Here is a 21,130-nt window from a genome sequence, read left to right as displayed (position 1 = left end):
AATGTGATCAAGCTAGTTCGTAAAATAATTGTACCATAAGGGCATATTTGAGTCTGTTCTCTGCTTAGCATCTGGAAAAATTACTATCTACGTGACTCCAATACCTTTAAAGAGACTGGAAGCATGTACAAATAATCTATGAGAGTATTCATTACATCTTTTATATGCACAACTTCCATTATAATCACATAAAATTATATGAAGTAATGGTCATATAATCAAAAAGGCGTCGTTGAACAGAATAGACCTTCCAAGAATATAACTCTTCACATGTCCTACACAGAGATGAAACAGAAAGAGCAGCAGAAAACTGATTATTTGCTTAATAATAGATTACCCATGTTATGTAACATAGCCAGATATTTCTCAATACTCACAGAAACAAACAAAATATACTGTAACAGATAAATGGTATTCCCTCTGGGTATAATATACACTTACAGAAAGCTGGCCTGGTAGGACTTGTGGTGCATCTTTTAGAGCTCCAGGACTAGTTGGAGAAATAACAGAAATAGAAGGCCTTTCCATCTTCTGAGATTCAAAAGAACTTGAACCTAAATGAATGAAAGAAACAAGAAACAATGGAAGACCTAGAACTGATTTCAAGCCAATTTTATTAGATCTGTGAATTACTTTGGTTTTCTAACTATTCAAGGCTGGTTTATACACAGTTTCATCAGTTTATTTTAAAGTATGATTTTAAACTTATTTAGTTAAGCTGGTGCAAAAAGCTGCGCGGACACTCCTATTTCAGTTTAAATCAGTCAAATTTTTGTTTAGGTCAAGTAAATTAGGAACAGGTTTAAGCTAAACAGAAATAAGAGTATCCAAACGGGTCTGCACCAGTTTAACTAAGCAAGTGCAAGCTATTGTGTAGACAAGATCTCACTTCTACCTACATTTTGGAATCTCTTATGTGAAATAAACTATCAGGTGCCCCTCAATTCCAGTGGAAGCTGCTTTCTTTCAGGTGTGCCTTATTAAAGGCTTCTACTCTCCTGCTGTAAAAAAACCCACCCCCATGAGGGGAGTGGCTATCAGTGCTGGGAGCATGGCTCCCAGCACTGGTGCACTATCTACACTGCCATTCTACAGTGCTCACAGTTGCTTTGCTCAGGCGGGTGCTTTTTCACACCCCTGAGTGAGAAAGTTTCAGTGCTGTAAAGTGGCAGTGTAGACAAGGCCTAAGAGACTCACAGAGGGGCACATTCTGGATCAGATAGGGAGAGATGTGGTCTAGGAATCTGAACAGGGGAAGGGCAATCAGAGATGGGAAATTATGACTCCCTCTGCAGCCTCTGGCAACTTCCTTACTTAATTCCTCTGCCTCATCTTTCTCATAGGTAAAATGAGGGTAATAATAGTTACCTTTCTTACAGTGCTGATCTAGAAAGATTAGACTGTCTGGGACCACAAAAAATGCTGTATCCACATGGTATTAACACCACATGGACTTTCATTGTTACTGTGGAAGAAAGCATTAAAATACAGCCCAGATTTGAACTATATAATATTGATTCTAGTTTTACACAATGATAAAGGAAACACAGGGTTTTTAATGTAAAAATATTTTTGCAATATGTGTGCAGATAAAAACAAAATGTATACTTACTGGACTCTAATGGAGGATGGGAACTCTCAGGAATCCTTGGAATGTCACTAAAAAGACATATACAAAAAATAATAAGAAATAACTGAACTGCTGATCCACAGTACTAAACAGACACAGCTAACTACAAAGTTTCTGGCACACCTTTTTCGGACATCTGTTAGTTTTTGTTTTAATATGTTTGTCAATATGTGGTAAGGAAGGAGAATTATTTCAGGACGGCTTGCCACTGTTTACTAATGTGCATGAAAGCTTTAATCCCAAAGAAGACTTTTTTCAAATGATGAATAAAAACAAACCATGGTCACTATAATGTTAATATTGTAGTTGGAGGTTACAAAACATTTTTACAACCAAAACAGCAAAAGTGTTTTGGAAATGAGAAGTCTTACGGCTACTGAAGCTCACTTCTTTTCTGGTCAAATCAAAACAACATAGATTGTAAAACTCACTAGTAATTTTTATACACATGTCTCAAGGAGTTCGATGAATGAAACCGATGAAAATGTCTTATGACAATAAAGAGAAAAAGCAGATAACATGGGCAATGTTAAATAAACAAAGAAAAGGATAACAACGTATTACTTCAAAGACTATAAACATGCAACATATTGCAACTGAATATACATAGACATACAGACACATACACACACCCACACAGAAAAAGAGTGGATCAAATTCTGATCCAGTTACATGAGTGTAAATCCAGAGTAACCCCACTGACATCAGCTTTACAGTGGCTGTCAGAATCTGGCTGTTATTAATATTTGGCCCTGTAGTATTATTTCCAACAATCTCCAAAAATACATTCCAGGAGTAAGAAAGGAAATAAATTTCTTCAATGAGTCACTTAAAAAAGAGATTAAACACTCATAATACAATCCAAACCACAAACTGCAATACAATTTACAGCTAAAATTTGCAAAAAGTGAAGTCTAACGTTAAGGCACTATCCCCTTATTTAGAGTCTTCAGGTGAAGTGCTGAAGCTAATGAGAGTTGCCACATATGCAGCACTTTTGAAAATCAGGTAAATTCCTCTGGAATTTTCTTAGGAGCTTAAGGGAATTGATAAACAAGTCCCACTGAATTTCAGTAGGTGTTGGCCATCTAACTCCCTTAGGTTCCTTTGAAAATTCTAGCTCCAGTACCTAATAATTGATTCAGGAGCCTAACTTTAGGCTCTTATTTTTTTTAAATCTTGGTCTATATGACAGACAAAAAACAAAACCAAACTCCAGAGCTATTAGTGGGTATCTCAGTTCAGCTTACATCTTATGTTATAGTGTATGGAAATGTTTTCCTGTGGCATGCCTTTGCGGTTCAAGAATGATGTGGTCACCTCAAAACTCATGGAAATAAAGTCATGGAAACAGCATTTTCCATTCTTTAGAGTATTTCTGGTTTGCTAAACTACAGACACAAATGCATCATTGAGATGTTATTAGACATTCTATAGTCAAGGCTGAGTTGATGTCTTCCATTTAAAGCAGTATTTCAATCTTTTTATTTAACATGGAACTTAGCATATTTAACCACCAAACCTGCAGCATTTACTCAACAGATCCAAACTGATTTTTATACAGGTAATATATTAACTTAGTTAATGTTTTTTTCCCATTCCAAACATTTAAAAATACTCCCAATTGAAATGTAGCTTTGTTTATATTACAATAACACCTAGACATTTAAATAAAGACCCCATTGTACTAGGCTGAAAACATGGTCCTGTATGAAAACATGGTCCTTGCCCTGTATGTAAAATGACAAGTTATATAGGAGAGGGTAGGGAGCGAGTTATATTATCGAATATACACATTTCCCTTTTTTTCCTTTACCGTCAAGTGATAACCGTCACAAATTGGCTGATCTCTGATAGGCTTCCGAGCAAAGGTGAGTCTGAAGGGAAGATTTAAAGGAGGGAAAAGTGCAATGTGGAAGAAGGCACAAATATGTTTGTGTCAGATATCACAAAAATGGGTGGTGAAGGCTGGAATTACCTGGAGCAGTAGAGGCAGGAGGACTTGGCAGGAGACACAAGCACTTAAAAGAATTTTAGATAGATAGATAGATAGACTTCACTGATTCTTACAGGCTGATTCTTATTTACATTAAAGCCACTTTGCACTGTCAGAGTAGTTAAATGTCAGAGCGGTTACACTATCTAAGTATAAAATGAGAATGAGAATCAGGCCCTTATGGTTTACAAGAAGAAAATTGAATAAGACAGTGAAGGAGAGGGGAAGACACAAGCCAAGGGTTAAAGAGCAGAGAGGAGGGCTTAAAGGGGGTTAAAGAAGATAACACAGAACTGGTCTTTGGAGCCAGGCTATGGAAACTGGGGAGTGGGAAAAATAATCATGCCTTCTTTGTTTAAAACTATACATTCCAGGCAGAAAACGCTTTAATTTTAAGCCACCTTTGGGCCCACCCCCGAAATAAACCTGGTCTGCTCTGAGGGCTGAGACATCCCTTGCATAATTTAGAGAGTCTTCAGGGCTGCTGTGTCCCTGCCCCGACATGCTGTTCCTGCCCCCAGCCTCATTCTGGCACCCTGCTCATGTTCCTTGGCATGTTCCTTACATCAGAGCTTGTAAGCGAGTCACAGAAAAGAAGCTAATGGCTGTCTTCTGCAGTTCTTGTGCCGGGGGAATCCTTCTCCCACAGCTGGAACTAGCATTTTAGAGCCCCTTTACACTGCTCTGTCCCTTGTTCTTGGTGGAAGAGCGCAAGAGTGGGGGGTCAAGACATCACCCCAGGAATCTAGGCGATGCATTTAAAGAGTACAATCTCCGCAAGGTTTACCTGAGACTGAATGGGCAACAGTTCTCTGGCTAGTAAAACAAATGTGGCATCCTGTGTTTCTTTATAATTTAAAGGCCATTTCTGCAGAGAAGTATGATTGTCTTTGTCACTGGACAATGTGGCCAGCGACAGACACCAGGTTATGGTGCTCTTACTGCAGGGATTTGAGGAACCAGTTCAGAAATCATCTTTACTTGGAATCCCTACAAAATTCTGTACTGACACATCACATGACATTTATTAATGACTAGCATGTATATAGTATAGTCTGTGAATCTGATTGTGCGACTCTTAGCCATGGAAGACATTACTTATGTATATAGGTACAAAGGACGTGAAGTCACTGCACATGAAAATGGATAATAATGGATTACCACTACTGGTCTTCAAGAAATAATAATATATGGTGTGCTATTAAGGATAAAATTACAATTTCAATGTCAACCCATATTTAATACAGTGTATCATTATTATTATTACTTGTCCAGAGGCACCAGTCAGGATTGGGAATTTTTTGGTGCTGGTTGCTTTACAAACATATAGAAAGACAGGATCCCTGTCCTGAAGATTTTACTATATAAGAAATTAGATTAAATTGTGTATTAAACAAAGGAAGATCTCTATTAATAGCTGAATACTAAGATTCACTTTTATGAGTTTGGAGTCACCACATAATTCAGCTGGCAAAGCAAAAAAGAAGCTACAGGAGACTAGCAATCTGTCATCTAAAAGCAAACAACAATAATAATGTTCTTCCTATACTACAGTTTATTTCAAATGTAGCATTTCAGAATTAAAGAAAATAATTATTTTTATGGTGCATTGTTCTTTGTTAGTCTTTATCAAAATTTCTTCTGTTGTAAATTGTGTGTGATTGACCATTTAAAAAATGACAGACAGGTCAATCTCGCTCTGAGTGAAGTCAATGGAAATTTCTCTTTTGACTGCAATGGGTGCACGATCAAGTCTTTAATGAAGCCTTTCATTTCAAGTTATATGCTCTAGTCCATTTGTGACATTTATTTGTTCTTTCCAGTTATTAGTGCCAGTAGGAAATAGCTGTAAGTAGTGAAATGTCAGGAATGAATGATTACAGCAGAAGGACATTTCTAGGTAGTGTGTCAAATCCTACTCTGATTTAATAATATAGTAATACTGAAACCTCTCATATGAATACTCACATGATTAAAGTGAGCAGGATTTGGTCTATAATATTACTGCAAGAAACTATCCATTGATCAAACCATATGTTGAAGCAAATAATCACATTTGGGTTCTACTATTCACAAGTGCAATAAAAACTGTCAAGTTTAACACTATAAGATCTAAAGAGGTACATTCCTGACATTAGTAAAAAAAAATTTACAGTGGGCTTAGTATGATACATTCAGTATTGCATGTACTTTGAATCTAATTACTCAGCAATTGTATTTTATGTACAATTCTTCTTCAAGAAAACTTTACTGAACATTTTCAGTTGTACTTTAAAGCTTTTGAAAGTTATTATAATTACCTCATTTACTCATCTTCTCTACTGGTCAGTTATCTTACAAATTATTAACCATACATAATGCAGTACTTAAAATATGTCAGTGTTACTATCGCTAAAGCTGCACTATCTGCAAGTGCCAATTTAACAATATTCTATTACTTACTCAGCATCTTCTTTCTGTATTTCTGCCTTAATTGCTCAAGTTGTTTAATTATTTTGCATTCTCCTCCACCCAAAACCACACCGAGGTCCAATCTAGGCCCAATGAAATACATACTGGTTCTGCTACATAGTTAAGTATGGGAAAGCTTGGACCTAAGACTAAAAATTTCAAAAACATTTGTTTGGTTTTGGTATTCTTAAGAGTTAGAGTCTGATTCTACAGTCTTCACCTGGGCAAATCTCCTTATTAAAGTACATGGATGAGTTTGCCTGAATAAGAAATACAGCATTAGGTTTTTATATGTGCTGCAGTTACCATCCTAATGCTGATTTCCGTCTCTGAGTAACAAATTCACAGTCAAGTTTTCACCTTCCATTTAAAAGGCCACTCTCAAGATGGCTGTCCAAAAATTTTTATCTTCTCTAACCTACTTTTTCTTGAAGTACCAATGTAGTACACCAATTCTGTGTAAGTACAGTGGTCTCCATTAAAAAAAAAACACGTTCAACATCTACCAAATGTAGCCATCTCACATTATCACAGGTACATTAACAGCTGGTAAATACTAAACAATCATTCTATGTTAACTAAACCAGAGGTTTATTGTCAAGCACAGGGAGCAGAACCTTCTAGTAAGAATAAAGTGTTTCAAGCTTCTGACTCTAAAGATCATTACTGGATCTGAGACACATTTCAGATAAATTATGACATGGATGAAATCCGGAAATGTCAGATTGGGAAAAGAATGCACAATTTTGGAGAAAAAAACAGCTGGGCTTCTAACTAGAAGATTACTGCTAAAGCATTAGTGTTGAGTGCCATACAGAACACATATCACTGACATTTGGGCAAGTGAATTTCAGATAGGAAACTAAAGAAACATTTTCAAATTTTACTAAATTTTATCTGAAACTAAACTCTGACTGTTTGCCCACCTCTTGTTATTCCTGAGTAAAAAAAATTGAGACAAACCAAAATCCCGCCTGAGTGTGTATGCGGGGAGTCGTCAAGATTGTATTTGGGTGGCTAGCTAGAGACACAGCTCAGGCTGCCACAGCCATTCTGTTATGTTTCGGTGCTTGTTTGAGCAGAGCTAGCGTGTGTATGTCTACCCGAGCTGCGAATTACACCTCCTAGCTGCAGCGTAGACGTACCCAGTTTGGTCACAGCTCTAGGACCAAACCCTACTAGTTTTACTTAAGCAAATAGTTTCACTGATTCCTTATGGGACTATTTGTACAATCTAGACAAACAGAATTTGTCCCCCAAATTATCATTATTTTGCAACTTCCAACTTGGATTTATATTAAATTCAGAATAATTTAATGTAAACTGTTATTATGAGAATGATTTTATAAACTAATGAACACAGATATTACACAAACACCTTTTAATGACAGTATCATTTATAATTACGGTAAAAAAAATCTTGGAAATAACTTAGACATTAGAATGTTTAACTATAAATGGCACTCCTTGAATTCCTCATGAACTGATTTATTTCAAGTCATATGATGTTTAATGTTTACTGATGCCTGCTTCCAAGTCAGCAGTGTTCAGATAATTGATGTTACTGTGAATGAATCAAGTCTGAGAGCCTAACAAAGCAGGTCTTACTCAGGCACAGTTCCAACCCATTGTAATGGGAGTCTCACCTGAGTACCTCCTGCAGAATCAGGATCCAAGTTTCTCTTGTCAACATCATGGAAAATCCCAAAGGGACAAGACCCCTTGCAGATCAAGAGCCACCCAGATTGATCTCTGGCAAGGTCCTTAAGGTGGTCTATTCAGTTTATGTTCATTACTGGCAATATTTCCCCTTTGCCATTTGACAAATATGCTCTTTACTACTTTGTCTCAAAAATTTCGCCTTAATAGTGATATTACTGCAGCTATAGAACAAATCTAAGTTTGTAACAGGCAGTGAAGAAAATGGAGTATACAGATTATAAGTAAAAAGAAAAGGAGTACTTGTGGCACCTTAGAAACTAACAAATTTATTTGAGCATAAGCTTTCGTGAGCTACAGCTACAGTAGAAAATGCAGAATGCATCCGATGAAGTGAGCTGTAACTCACAAAAGCTTATGCTCAAATAAATTTGTTGGTCTCTAAGGTGCCACAAGTACTCCTTTTTGCGAATACAGACTAACACGGCTGCTACTCTGAAACCTGAGATTATAAGTAAACGTTTCAAAAGGTAAATTGTCCTCCAATATTATAAGGTAATAACTTTCAAACTGACTAGTATGTTAACATATCAGAGTATTTTACAGCACTACAAATATATATAGATATGTATCAGTTTTTAAAAATCCTGCTAATACATGTAATTTACTAAACTTAAGAAGCATGTTTTTTTAGCCTTACCCAATAGGCCTTGAAACAATAATTTCAACTTGAGGTTCTGATTTTGATTCTAAAATAATGTTGTAAACTTCTTCATTTGTAGCTCCAGGCAGGGGTTTACCATTCCATTCTAGAACTTCATCCCCTTGAATTTAAAAAGAAAGATATTTTTAATCTTATTGTCCATATTTTTTTTTCACAAAAACAGCAAAACATATATAAAGTCAATGTAACTCTAAGCTACATTCCCTAAAATCAAAAATACTATTGTGAAGATATTAGAAAGAGTTTTTAAGACACTCTCAATACTCGTTTCCAAAACACTGCTATTACCTACAAACAGTACAGTGTTTTCAATATTTCCTAAATAATATGGCAACCAGTATTGTGCCATGAAATGAAAGAAGTGTGCTACCTTTTGAGAGTCACTTTATTAACGAGAGCTGTGTATAATAAAGATAGGTTGATCTCCAAAAGTAACATATCTGATTGCCTAAGAGTTAAAAACTTACAAATCATGAGATTTTTCAATGACAGTTATATAATATGTATTTAATATGACTTTGGTACCCAAAGGGTAGTCTTCATAGCTTGTACTAAATGAAACAAAAGATTAAAAGGTGATGGATGAGTCAGTGTCTCCTGGAAAGATAAAAGAAACAAGCTGATGTGAAATTGTTGGATGAGAGTTAATCACTCTTTTAAGGTGTTCAGAGCTAGAATTCAAACATATACTTACAATGTATCTCTATATTTGTCAGTGTTACATCAAGAGGGAAACCTTAAAAATGTTTTCTAAAATAAGGTCAATATATAAAATTAATTCTCAGGAAACCATTAAATAAGTTCGCAATTACTAACAGGGCCAACCATAGGCAGTAATCAAAAGCACTACAAGGCAGACTGCATTTTGTTTTATTACTATTTTATTTCGTGATAATGACTTAGTATTTCTCAGATTCAGTCCTGTACCAATGACTCAGGTATGGTGTCGGGCTTTAACTGTGTTGCCAGAGGCCTTTGGATAAGATCTAAAGTAAGGCCTGAAAAACTGAGTTTGTTAAAAATCTAAAGGAATTCTTCATAAGATTAAAAGTCCATCCTAGTCAAACTTGATTTCAGATAATTACATTCTGCCTTCCACAATTCTATGTTCAACAATTACTATTCTTTCAACTCTGAGGAATCTGCAATTCAGGAGTAGACATAAAGATCACTGTGCAGAGTTTGTATATGTTTGTAAAGCACTTTGGGATCCTTTAGGATGTGAAATGTTATAGTACATTAATGAAGGAGTATTATCATTCAGCGTTGCTGAAGTTAGTTTTCCTCTATCAAGTGGCGGGAAATAAACTGGGTTATTTATCTAAAACTAACTAGCAGCCTATTTAGTACAGCCAACCTTAATTCTGGCATTTCCTAATTTTTGAATGTTTGACTTTGCAACCTTAATAATGTTTTAATATAGATTTTGTGTGCATAAGTTCCTAGATTTTTTTTTAAAAAAAGCAAACTGGAAAAAAATTATCTTGTGGCATTGTATTGACATTTGTATGTTCAGTAGCATGGTTGGACCCTTTAGATCAGTGGTTCTCAACTGATTACACATAGTGGGCCACATATGCAGCCCACAGTGTGTTACCTGGAACACAGGGGCTGGGTGGCAGGGCAGCAGCAGCCCCAACCTCGACCCTCGCTATGCGGGACGGACGGCTGCCCACCCTGGACACCAGTGCCAGAAGGCTACCCTGGACACTGGTCCCCGACATCTAGCTGCCCAGACCCTGGACCCAGTGGGGCCAGGTGGCTTCCCCGGACCTCCGTCACATGGCTGCCCAGCAGCCCCGACACCCCCTCTGCATGGGCTGGGCCGGCTGCCTCAGACCTGGAGCTTGCAGGGGCCTGGCGGCATCCCTGACCCCCACCAGGCGGGGCAGGCCGGCAGCGCCGGAGCTTGTAGGGCTGGACAGCTGTGACGGATCCCCAGAGCTCACAGGGCTGGCTGGGAACCCTGGATCCCCAAACCCATTGGGCTCGCTGGCAGCCCTGACCCCTCCGCGCCGGGCGGTGCAGCAGCTGGGCATGGAGCGGGCTGGCTGCTCCAGACCCCAACCCTGCAGGGCTGGCCAGGACCCCCGGAGCCCTGACCCTGTGGGGCTGCCAGCAATCCCTTACCCCGTGGGGCCCGCTGGCAGCCTCCACCCTGAACTCCCGCCACACAGGGCATGCCCAGCCGGACCCCTCGGTGCTGGGCAGCAGGGCAGCTCGGACACCCCTGTGCTGGGAACCCGGGATCTTGGGCACGACCTTTCAGCTCTGTGCTAATTGGGCCAAATACGGCCCATGGGCTGAGAACCACTACTTTAGATCCACTGCACAGACCTCTGTCCATTAAGCTAATGGAGTAACTGATAACAGTAATAGGTTGTCATCCTCAATGTGGACCAGGACTAATGAGAGATGTGGTTGTCATTGGTTTTCACAGATATTTGCTGACAGAAAAGGAGTAGTGAGATTCAAGAATTTTTGGTTCCATTCCAGGTTTTGGAGGGCACAGACTTTCCTGCCAGTTACCACCAAGTTTGACTCCTTCTGCCCTGTCCCCTCCAACCTGTTCCTCTCCCAATCTCATTTTCCTCACGTAGCTAGTCCCTGTCTCATGCTTTTCATCCCAGTCCCTTTACCTAGCAAGTCCTAGTCTCACACTTCCTGACTCTCCCAACTGTCGCAGTCTGCTTGACAGTTCCCAACTGCATGCAGCTACTTCTCACCAGTTTCCTTACCCAGCCAGTCCTCCGTTCACCCGTCCTGGCTCCTCATCCAAACTGTCTCTCCCCTGACTCGGCCTCTAATCCCCTCCCATCTGTCCCCACTATCTCCCAGGCTCTCTCCTCATCCAATTTCAGTGTCTGCCTATTCCCCTCCAGCTGCTTGTCCCAGTCTCTTTGCCTAGACACTCTCAATTCTACCCCAGCATTCTGGTTCCTTGTCAGATCTGTCTCCTCTCTCTCTCATACCATCATCTCAGTCTCTTTACCCAGTCAGTCCAGCTCCCAATCTCAGTCTCTGCCTTTGCTCCCAGTCCCAGTTTCATTGCCAGCCAGCCCAGTCACCACTTTCCCCCTTAATTTCTAATCCCAGTTTCCCTCTTTCCCTTCTGCCAGCTGCCAATCTCAGAATTAAATCTAGGTGCAGTTCATTTTCAAGGCATTGCACTTTTTACTGTTTTTGTTCAGAGTATTACTTACAAATAATTTTCATGATAAAATGATTTTATTTGAGAAAATCTTTTCTGTTTTTTCCTAAAACCATTCACTCTTTATTTTATTAATATTACTGGTGAAACTCAATGTTGATCCTTCAGCAGCTAATAAGTACCATATAGAATTTACACATATATCCAAGCAAAATGTAATTATGTAGTGATACAGTAGTCATGTTATTAAAACTGCCCACATTAACATGAAAAACATTTTTCATTTACAATATTTATATATGAAAATTATCCACATAATACATAACATTAACAATTTCATTTTAGAAAGTCACAACAATAACATGAATTTGTCTAAGAATAGTTGATTTTATTACCTGCTCTTAGATGTCCCACCACATCAGCTAGACTACCCTTCTTTACTTTGGTAATGAAGGCACCAAGTCGTCCTAAATCTGTCATTTTTCCTCCAACAACCTGGATAATCATAAATTTATGTATTTTTAAACCACAAACTTGGCAACGTATTAAGGAATATAATCTAAATAGTTTATCTTGCATGGTTTATTTAATCACATTAACGTTATTTTTAAAACTAGGGCCTCAGTCATTCACAATTAACTGTGTTGTTATTATCAACGGTATTTGTATATGGACTTCATGCTAAGGAGAGTGTCGTATAAAAAAAGGCATAATTGTGTCACATTGAGAGTGAAGAGAGCTTGAAATTCCCTCTTACTTGCCTCTGAAAACATTAGTTTAATTAGACTCATTCAGAATGTATAGCATAGCATTTCAAATATCAGAAATGATCAGTTGTGGGTTTTTTGAGACAATAATCAACAAAACGTGTTTTGTTCAAATCTATGGTTAACTGTTTGGGATGTGCAGAAACAGCAGACTGTAAGCATGGAAATGCCTTACAGAGCAGTCAGTATAGAAGTGCTAAAAAACCAATAATGTAAAAGTTGAAACTCTCAACTAAAAATGTATTGTGTACAGTATTAGGGAATACATGAGAACAGTACATCTAAATACAACAAATGGAACTATATCATTAGCAGCTAACAACAGACACTGACACCTTCATCAGAAGGCAGTAAAGATTTAATGAAAGAGAAAGCAAGGCAGAGGCACCAGACTTCTCCCATCCTCTGTCCAACAGAGATGACAGTGTCCTCCAAATAAGGATGCACAGTACATTGATGGAGAAAGCGACATGAGTCTCTTCAAAGGGACTCAGGCAAGGAAGAGTTCTAAAACCTCTTTCCTCTCAGCATACAGAAATTGCTGATTGTCTTATTAATGACATGGCCAGTTAATAAATAACATCAATGCAAAAACCAAAGACATGTTGACATTTTTACAGTATGTGAATATGTGTAGCAATAAAACAGATTTTGCTTTTGTCCACAGTGGTCATTATCAATTCAGACATATTACCTAGGGCTGAGAGTCTCTATTTGGAATTTTAAAAATTCTGTCAAAATAAAAAAAAAATGCAATGACACAAGTTACACTACCTACTCACAGTAAAAAAAAAATCTACACAAAGTACAGGCCTAAAGTTTTTTTAAAGCAATACAAAACCAATATTTTGATCATGCTGGTTTTACAGGTCATTTCTGAATGGCTGGGTTGTCCTAATGAATCTGTACAGCCAGTGGGTCTTCTCAGAAATATTCTGCGTAGAGTTTTATAATGAAATGCACTACAATGTTCATTACCCACCAGTGTAGCAGCCATTGATAACGTTTTATTTATTCACATTGCCACAGTGGTGGCTGATCTTAATTTTAGTACACTGATTTATACAATTGAATCTCAGGTATTCTCCACTAGCTTTAAGGATGCAACAGGACACCCTGCTAAGCCTACCGGTGAGTCAATGATCTGTAGTACGGCACATAACAAATCAAGGTAAGAATCAAGAAAGCAACAGTAGAGGTTCCCTAAAAGAGGTTTCCTGTTTTGAGGCCTAAATCTTTAGCATTTTTCCTCCAGTTTAAAAAAAAACCCAACTCGTTTCCAGTCAGGAAAAGTCAGCTGTAGATTTTGTTACCCTAAAATAACGTCTTAATTTTTGGGCCCAGGGTGAAACTGGGAAAAAGTCAGAACTCACCAGTTTTGCTACAGATGCAAAAATATTAAGAGAATTATATTAAAGAGCAGCACTGCTAGGTTTTGAAGGGCAGTTATTTATTTAAGGTGACTTATCCAAAACTATTCAGATGCACTGTTATATACTGTGTGCAATTTGTGTTTCTTCCCAGCAGTGCAGATTTTAAACACTGATTTTGTGAATATTAGTGTCTAGATGACACTCATGAATGTGGAACATGAGATGAAGATTACACGATTGAAATGCATGTAGTAAAATCAGTAAATCCATGAATGCATTAGGATGTACTGTGTATGCTTGGAGAACAGGCAGATGAATAGACTATGTTCTAGCTCATGGCCTTCCAATCAAAACAGTTCTGTCCTTTTGCCATGGGTAAATAGGCTAATATAAAAAAGGGATTAAAGAAGGTTTCCGCTGATAATATTTCACTTTAATTTTTCAAGGCTTAACAAAGTCTGCCTGAGTTAGGGTGCATTTCCACTTCATCTTGCACAATTTTGGTTTAAAAAACAAAACAAAAAACACTTGAGGCTAAATCTTGAGCTTTGTTGAACACCTGCAACCTCAGGGTACTTGATGGTCCTTAGCATGCTTGAGGAGGCACTCAGTATCTGGCAGAGTCAGGATCTAAATTATAGAATTTCATGCCATGTTTTTTTAAATCTAATCTATCTATCTATCTATCTAGTGTGTGTGTTTCTCCTGTATTTTATTTTTGTATGTTTTACAGAGAGACAGAGAAGGTGTTCTTATATCTGGGTAATATATACATACTGCAGTCATTATTCATGACAGATTAAATAGACACAATCAGATGCAGCTACTGTATGTTACATGTCAAAGGCTGCACTGTCAATGGGGTTCTAGTACACATAATGGAGTGGAGGGCAATATTTGATATATTTGCATCAATTCAGGATGCTGTCCAATGCACAGGGGGAAAAGCTATGTTCCACTCTTTTTTAACATAACTATGTAAAATTGGTCTCAAATGGCAGTATAATTGGAGATTTTTTGGATATCTATGTTATGCTATAGTGTACGAAACGGTTATCTATTAGGCTAATGGAAGTTTCATTCATTTACAGCATAATCTTTGTAATACTTACTTTTAGCCCCAGTAATGCACCTGACTCTTTTGGCATGGTAGTTCTCTTGTTAAGAATAACACGTCCAATTAAGCGATCCCCCTCTTTAGATGGTTGCCACGTTACGGGATGCTATTAGAAAATATCAGTGGAAGCAAAAAAGTGGAAGCAAAAAAGTGGAAATCTCTTCCTGTTTTACACACACAAATAGAATCAGCTAAATTAGTATGTCACAGTAGAGATAAATCCAACTAATCTTTGGCTGCATAATGTCTATGACAAAATTCTCTCTGTTATAATACTATAGTTAGGGCCTACCAAATTTTCGGCCATGAAAAATGCATCACGGACTGTGAAATCTGGTCTCCTGCCATGAAATCTGATCTTTGGCATGCTTTTACCCTATACTATACAGATTTCATGGGGGAGACCAGTGTTTCTCAGACTGGGGGTCCTGACCTAAAAGGGAATTGCAGGGAGGTCACAAGGTTATTTTAGGAGGGGTTTATGGTATTTATGGTATGGTAACCCTTATTTCTGCACTCCCTTCAGAGCTGGGCAGCTGGAGAGTGGTGGCTGTTGGCCGGACACCCAGCTCTGAAGGCAGCGTCCCACCAGCAGCAGCACAGAAGTAAGGGTGGCAACACCATACCCTGCCTCCCTTACTTCTGCACTGCTGCCTTCAGAGCTGGGCAGCTGGATAGTGGCGGCTGCTGACTGAGGGCCAAGCTCTGCAGGCAGCACCGCAGAAGTAAGGGTGGCAATAGAATACCAGGCCATCCTTACATCTAGGCTTCTGCTGGCGGTGGCTCTGCCTTCAGAGCTGGGCTCCCAGCCTGCAGCCGCTGATCTCCAGCTGCCCAGCTCTGAAGGCAGAGCCACTGCCAGCAGCAGCACAGAAGTAAGGGTAGCAGTACCAACAGCCCCCCTCCAATGAGCTTGCAACCCTCCCCTCCTCCCCCCGACAACTCCTTTTTGGAGTTGTCAGGATCCCTACAATTACAACACTGTGGAATTTCAAATTTAAATAGCTGAAACAAGAAATTTACTATTTTTAAAATCCTATGACCAAGAAATTGACCAAAATGGACAGTGAATTTGGTAGGGCCTTAACTATAGTTCTTGACTCCTGCTTCACTAACTATTTACAATTACCCTTCTTCATTGTAAAATTATCTCAACACTCAAAATGTGCAAGTGCAGTCATAAAACAGATTTGAAGCTTAATGCATTTAAGATGTATTTCAGCTTGTAAAAATAAATGCATTACTTTGTATTCCATTATCTTGAAAATTCCTTTTAAAAAATAACAGTCCTGTAGAATAATATTTATGTTATTCAGCTGTTTCATATATGTTCATTATATAGTAAAAGTCTGATGAGCCTTTTCCCATTAGAGTCAAGGGCAAAAATTCTACTGACATCACTGGTGTCTGACTGATAGCCTAGGCCCTAATGGATTGAAATACAATGCCTCATTTGAAAAAAAATCTCTATTTCAGATTAAATACTCAAGTTATTTTTCTAATATAGATTCAGATAGAAAATCTCTTCCTGATTTTGATTCTCACGATCTACAAACATTTTTTCACATGTTCAGAACAAAGTTCTAATATCAGTGAGCATCTTAAAAGACTGAAATTCATAATTTCATAGATTCTAAGATTAGAAGGCACCACTGTGACGCAAATGAAATAATTAACAAACCTCTTAACAATTTATTTCATACCTATAAACCTACATTGCCTATTTCTTACCGAACTAATAGGGGATGTCTCTCTACTGTGCCATGTGGCAGGATCCAGCCAGTAATAATCCAAGTCACCTGGAAGAATACGAATGGAAAGAAATCTGTAATCTCATACAGAGAGAAATGTCTGTGAATGCATCACCTGTATGCATGAATTTTAATGTACAATAATTCTATGAAGCAAATGCATAAATTATACCATGATTTGAATGATCTTAAATGTTTTAATTTAGGGACAACAATATATACCAACACTTCAAAAATAAAAATGTGTCACAGTACAAAGACCTTCAGTTTCTCAGTAGTTCACTGAATATCTGCTGCATGACCCAGCTTGACTTTCTGTGCTGCTGAAACCCACCTTCCAGTGATAAACGCCCCCTTTCATACCTCTCATCCTTACTGCGATGAACACACAGTGCCAGCCCTTTAAAAAGCTAATTATGATTCTGGAGGAAGCTGCCACTAAAAAGAGACATTTGGTTGCAGCTGACCCAGAGGAGGGGCCAACAGCAAACCACAAGAAGAAACTATGAAGAGGTGCCTGTGCACAATGATGATGAGTACTCTAGAGACACTAGGAGTTTGAGGCGCAAGTGGTGTTCTCGTCCATCCTCCCCATGGAAGGAAAAGGCCTGGGTAGGGACCGTTGAATCGTGGAAGTCAAAGAATGGCTATGCAGGTGGTGTCAGAGAGAAGGCTTTGGATTCTTTGACCATGGGATGGTCTTCCATGAAGGAGGAGTGCTGGGCAGAGACGGGCTCCACCTTACGAAGAGAGGGAAGAGCATCTTTGCGAGCAGGCTGGCTAACCTAGTGAGGAGGGCTTTAAACTAGGTTCACCGGGGGAAGGAGACCAAAGCCCTGAGGTAAGTGGGAAAGTGGGATACTGGGAGGAAGCACAGGCAGGAACGTCTGTGAGGGGAGGGCTCCTGCCTCATACTGAGAATGAGGGGCGATCAGCAGGTTATCTCAAGTGCTTATATACAAATGCACAAAGCCTTGGAAACAAGCAGGAAGAACTGGAGGTCCTGGTGATGTCAAGGAATTATGACGTGATTGGAATAACAGAGACTTGGTGGGATAACTCACATGACTGGAGTACTGTCATGGATGGTTATAAACTGTTCAGGAAGGACAGGCAGGGCAGAAAAGGTGGGGGAGTAGCACTGTATGTAAGGGAGCAGTATGACTGCTCAGAGCTCTGGTACGAAACTGCAGAAAAACCTGAGTGTCTCTGGATTAAGTTTAGAAGTGTGAGCAACAAGAGTGACGTAGTGGTGGGAGTCTGCTATAGACCACCGGACCAAGGGGATGAGGTGGATGAGGCTTTCTTCCGGCAGCTCGCAGAAGCTACTAGATCGCACGCCCTGGTTCTCATGGGTGACTTTAATTTTCCTGATATCTGCTGGGAGAGCAATACAGCAGTGCATAGACAATCCCGGAAGTTTTTGGAAAGCGTAGGGGACAATTTCCTGGTGCAAGTGCTGGAGGAGCCAACTAGGGGGAGAGCTTTTCTTGACCTGCTGCTCACAAACCGGGAAGAATTAGTGGGGGAAGCAAAAGTGGATGGGAATCTGGGAGGCAGAGACCATGAGTTGGTTGAGTTCAGGATCCTGACACAGGGAAGAAAGGTAAGCAGCAGGATACGGACCCTGGACTTCAGGAAAGCAGACTTCGACTCCCTCAGGAAACAGATGGGTAGGATCCCCTTGGGGACTAACGTGAAGGGGAAAGGAGTCCAAGAGAGCTGGCTGTATTTCAAGGAATCCCTGTTGAGGTTACAGGGACAAACCATCCCGATGTGTCGAAAGAATAGTAAATATGGTAGGCGACCAGCTTGGCTTAACGGTGAAATCCTAGCGGATCTTAAACATAAAAAAGAAGCTTACAAGAAGTGGAAGGTTGGACAAATGACCAGGGAAGAGTATAAAAATATTGCTCGGGCATGTAGGAATGAAATCAGGAGGGCCAAATCGCACCTGGAGCTGCAGCTAGCGAGAGATGTCAAGGGTAACAAGAAGGGTTTCTTCAGGTATGTTGGCAACAAGAAGAAAGCCAAAGAAAGTGTGGGCCCCTTACTGAATGAGGGAGGCAACCTAGTGACAGAGGATGTGGAAAGGCAACCTAGTGACAGAGGATGTGGAAAAAGTACTCAATGCTTTTTTTGCCTCTGTCTTCACGAACAAGGTCAGCTCCCAGACTGCTGTGCTGGGCATCACAACATGGGGAATAGATAGCCAGCCCTCTGTGGAGAAAGAGGTGGTTAGGGACTATTTAGAAAAGCTGGACGTGCACAAGTCCATGGGGCCGGACGAGTTGCATCCAAGAGTGCTAAAGGAATTGGCGGCTGTGATTGCAGAGCCATTGGCCATTATCTTTGAAAACTTGTGGCGAACGGGGGAAGTCCCGGATGACTGGAAAAAGGCTAATGTAGTGCCAATCTTTAAAAAAGGGAAGAAGGAGGATCCTGGGAACTACAGGCCAGTCAGCCTCACCTCAGTCCCCGGAAAAATCATGGAGCAGGTCCTCAAAGAATCAATCCTGAAGCACTTGCATGAGAGGAAAGTGATCAGGAACAGTCAGCATGGATTCACCAAGGGAAGGTCATGCCTGACTAATCTAATCGCCTTTTTTGATGAGATTACTGGTTCTGTGGATGAAGGGAAAGCAGCAGATGTCTTGTTTCTTGACTTTAGCAAAGCTTTTGACACGGTCTCCCACAGTATTCTTGTTAAACTTAAAGTTAAAGAAGTATGGTCTGGATGTTAAAGCAAGTTAAAGAAGTATGGGCTGGATGAATGCACTGTAAGGTGGGTAGAAAGTTGGCTAGATTGTCGGGCTCAACGGGTAGTGATCAATGGCTCCATGTCTAGTTGGCAGCCGGTGTCAAGTGGAGTGCCCCAGGGGTCGGTCCTGGGGCCGGTTTTGTTCAATATCTTCATAAATGATCTGGAGGATGGTGTGGATTGCACTCTCAGCAAATTTGCGGATGATACTAAACTGGGAGGAGTGGTAGATACGCTGGAGGGCAGGGATAGCATACAGAGGGACCTAGACAAATTGGAGGATTGGGCCAAAAGGAATCTGATGAGGTTCAATAAGGATAAGTGCAGGATCCTGCACTTAGGACGGAAGAACCCAATGCACAGCTACAGACTAGGGAACCGAATGGCTAGGCAGCAGTTCTGCGGAAAAGGACCTAGGGGTGACAGTGGACGAGAAGCTGGATATGAGTCAGCAGTGTGCCCTTGTTGCCAAGAAGGCCAATGGCATTTTGGGATGTATAAGTAGGGGCACAGCGAGCAAATCGAGGGACGTGATCGTCCCCCTCTATTCGACATTGGTGAGGCCTCATCTGGAGTACTGTGTCCAGTTTTGGGCCCCACACTACAAGAAGGATGTGGAAAAATTGGAGAGAGTCCTGCGAAGGGCAACAATAATGATTAGGGTTCTGGAACACATGACTTATGAGGAGAGGCTGAGGGAACTGGGATTGTTTAGTCTGCAGAAGAGAAGAATGAGGGGGGATTTGATAGCTGCTTTCAACTATCTGAGAGGTGGTTCCAGAGAGGATGGTTCTAGACTATTCTCAGTGGTAGAAGAGGACAGGACAAGGAGTAATGGTCTCAAGTTGCAGTGGGAGAGGTTTAAGTTGGATATTAGGAAAACCTTTTTCACTAGGAGGGTGGTGAAACACTGGAATCTGTTACCTAGGGAGGTGGTAGAATCTCCTTCCTTAAAAGTTTTTAAGGTCAGGCTTGACAAAACTCTGGCTGGGATGATTTAATTGGGGATTGGTCCTGCTTTGAGCAGGGGGGTTGGACTAGATGACCTCCTGTGGTCCCTTCCAACCCTGATATTCTATGATTCTATGACACAGTTAGGGAAACACACAAAGGGAGCCAGCCATAAAGGAATGCAACACAGGGTACCAAACAAAGTAGCAGTACAGGCAGAGGAAATAATGCAACACATTTAATTCAAAGTTGTGATTTTTATTTTTGTTCAGGACAGACAGAGGTGACATGCATTGTGTGTAGAGAGAAGAGACTACTGATGATGCACACTGGAGCAATCATGAATCAATTGGGTGTTGTAGGGGAAACTCAGTGGATATGTTCGGGAGGACTTGGGAGCAAGTGCAGATTGGAATCACAGAACCAGTGTTTTGAGGGACTTTGAGGGAGAGGGGAGAGCATGCTGCATGCACTGGGGATGAAGTGACGAAGGATGTATAAGCTCACAGGGGGCTGTGTAATGGGAGGGCTGGAGAACAAATGACTTGGCAGTGTATTTTGACCAGCCAAATATGGAATGTGACTTTACGATGAGAAGGATGGCTGCAAAAGGTGTTGGGAAGGACTTGGGAAAATGAGACAGATTGGAATGGAACAAATGGGAAGAGAGAGCCTGATGCAATTAGAACAGAGCCTGGGTATGTTGTTTTTGTTTGTTTTTTCAACAGATCATTTCTCTTTTTTAAAACACAATATTTATATGCCCCCTGTACTCTATTACCTTTCATACCTTTGCATT

At 40.1% G+C, this 21,130-nt stretch overlaps 1 protein-coding gene across 40 annotated transcripts in view; it reads right to left on the bottom strand.

The window, feature by feature from the left end:
- Positions 1-21,130, bottom strand: part of RIMS1 (regulating synaptic membrane exocytosis 1) — a 507,196-nt gene that overhangs the window by 188,562 nt on the left and 297,504 nt on the right. For all 40 annotated transcript variants that reach the window (XM_073336446.1, XM_073336400.1, XM_073336430.1 and 37 more), the window contains 6 exons: positions 16,600-16,667; positions 14,864-14,974; positions 12,007-12,106; positions 8,437-8,560; positions 1,613-1,659; positions 442-554 (listed from right to left, as the gene is read on the bottom strand). In XM_073336446.1, coding sequence (XP_073192547.1) covers positions 442-554; positions 1,613-1,659; positions 8,437-8,560; positions 12,007-12,106; positions 14,864-14,974; positions 16,600-16,667 — 563 coding nt within the window. The remainder of the gene's footprint in view (positions 1-441; positions 555-1,612; positions 1,660-8,436; positions 8,561-12,006; positions 12,107-14,863; positions 14,975-16,599; positions 16,668-21,130) is intronic.

The sequence above is a fragment of the Lepidochelys kempii genome, chromosome 3, assembly GCF_965140285.1.
Source record: "Lepidochelys kempii isolate rLepKem1 chromosome 3, rLepKem1.hap1, whole genome shotgun sequence".
NCBI classification, from domain to species: Eukaryota; Metazoa; Chordata; order Testudines; family Cheloniidae; genus Lepidochelys; species Lepidochelys kempii.
This window is presented reverse-complemented; position numbering and strand designations above follow the sequence as displayed.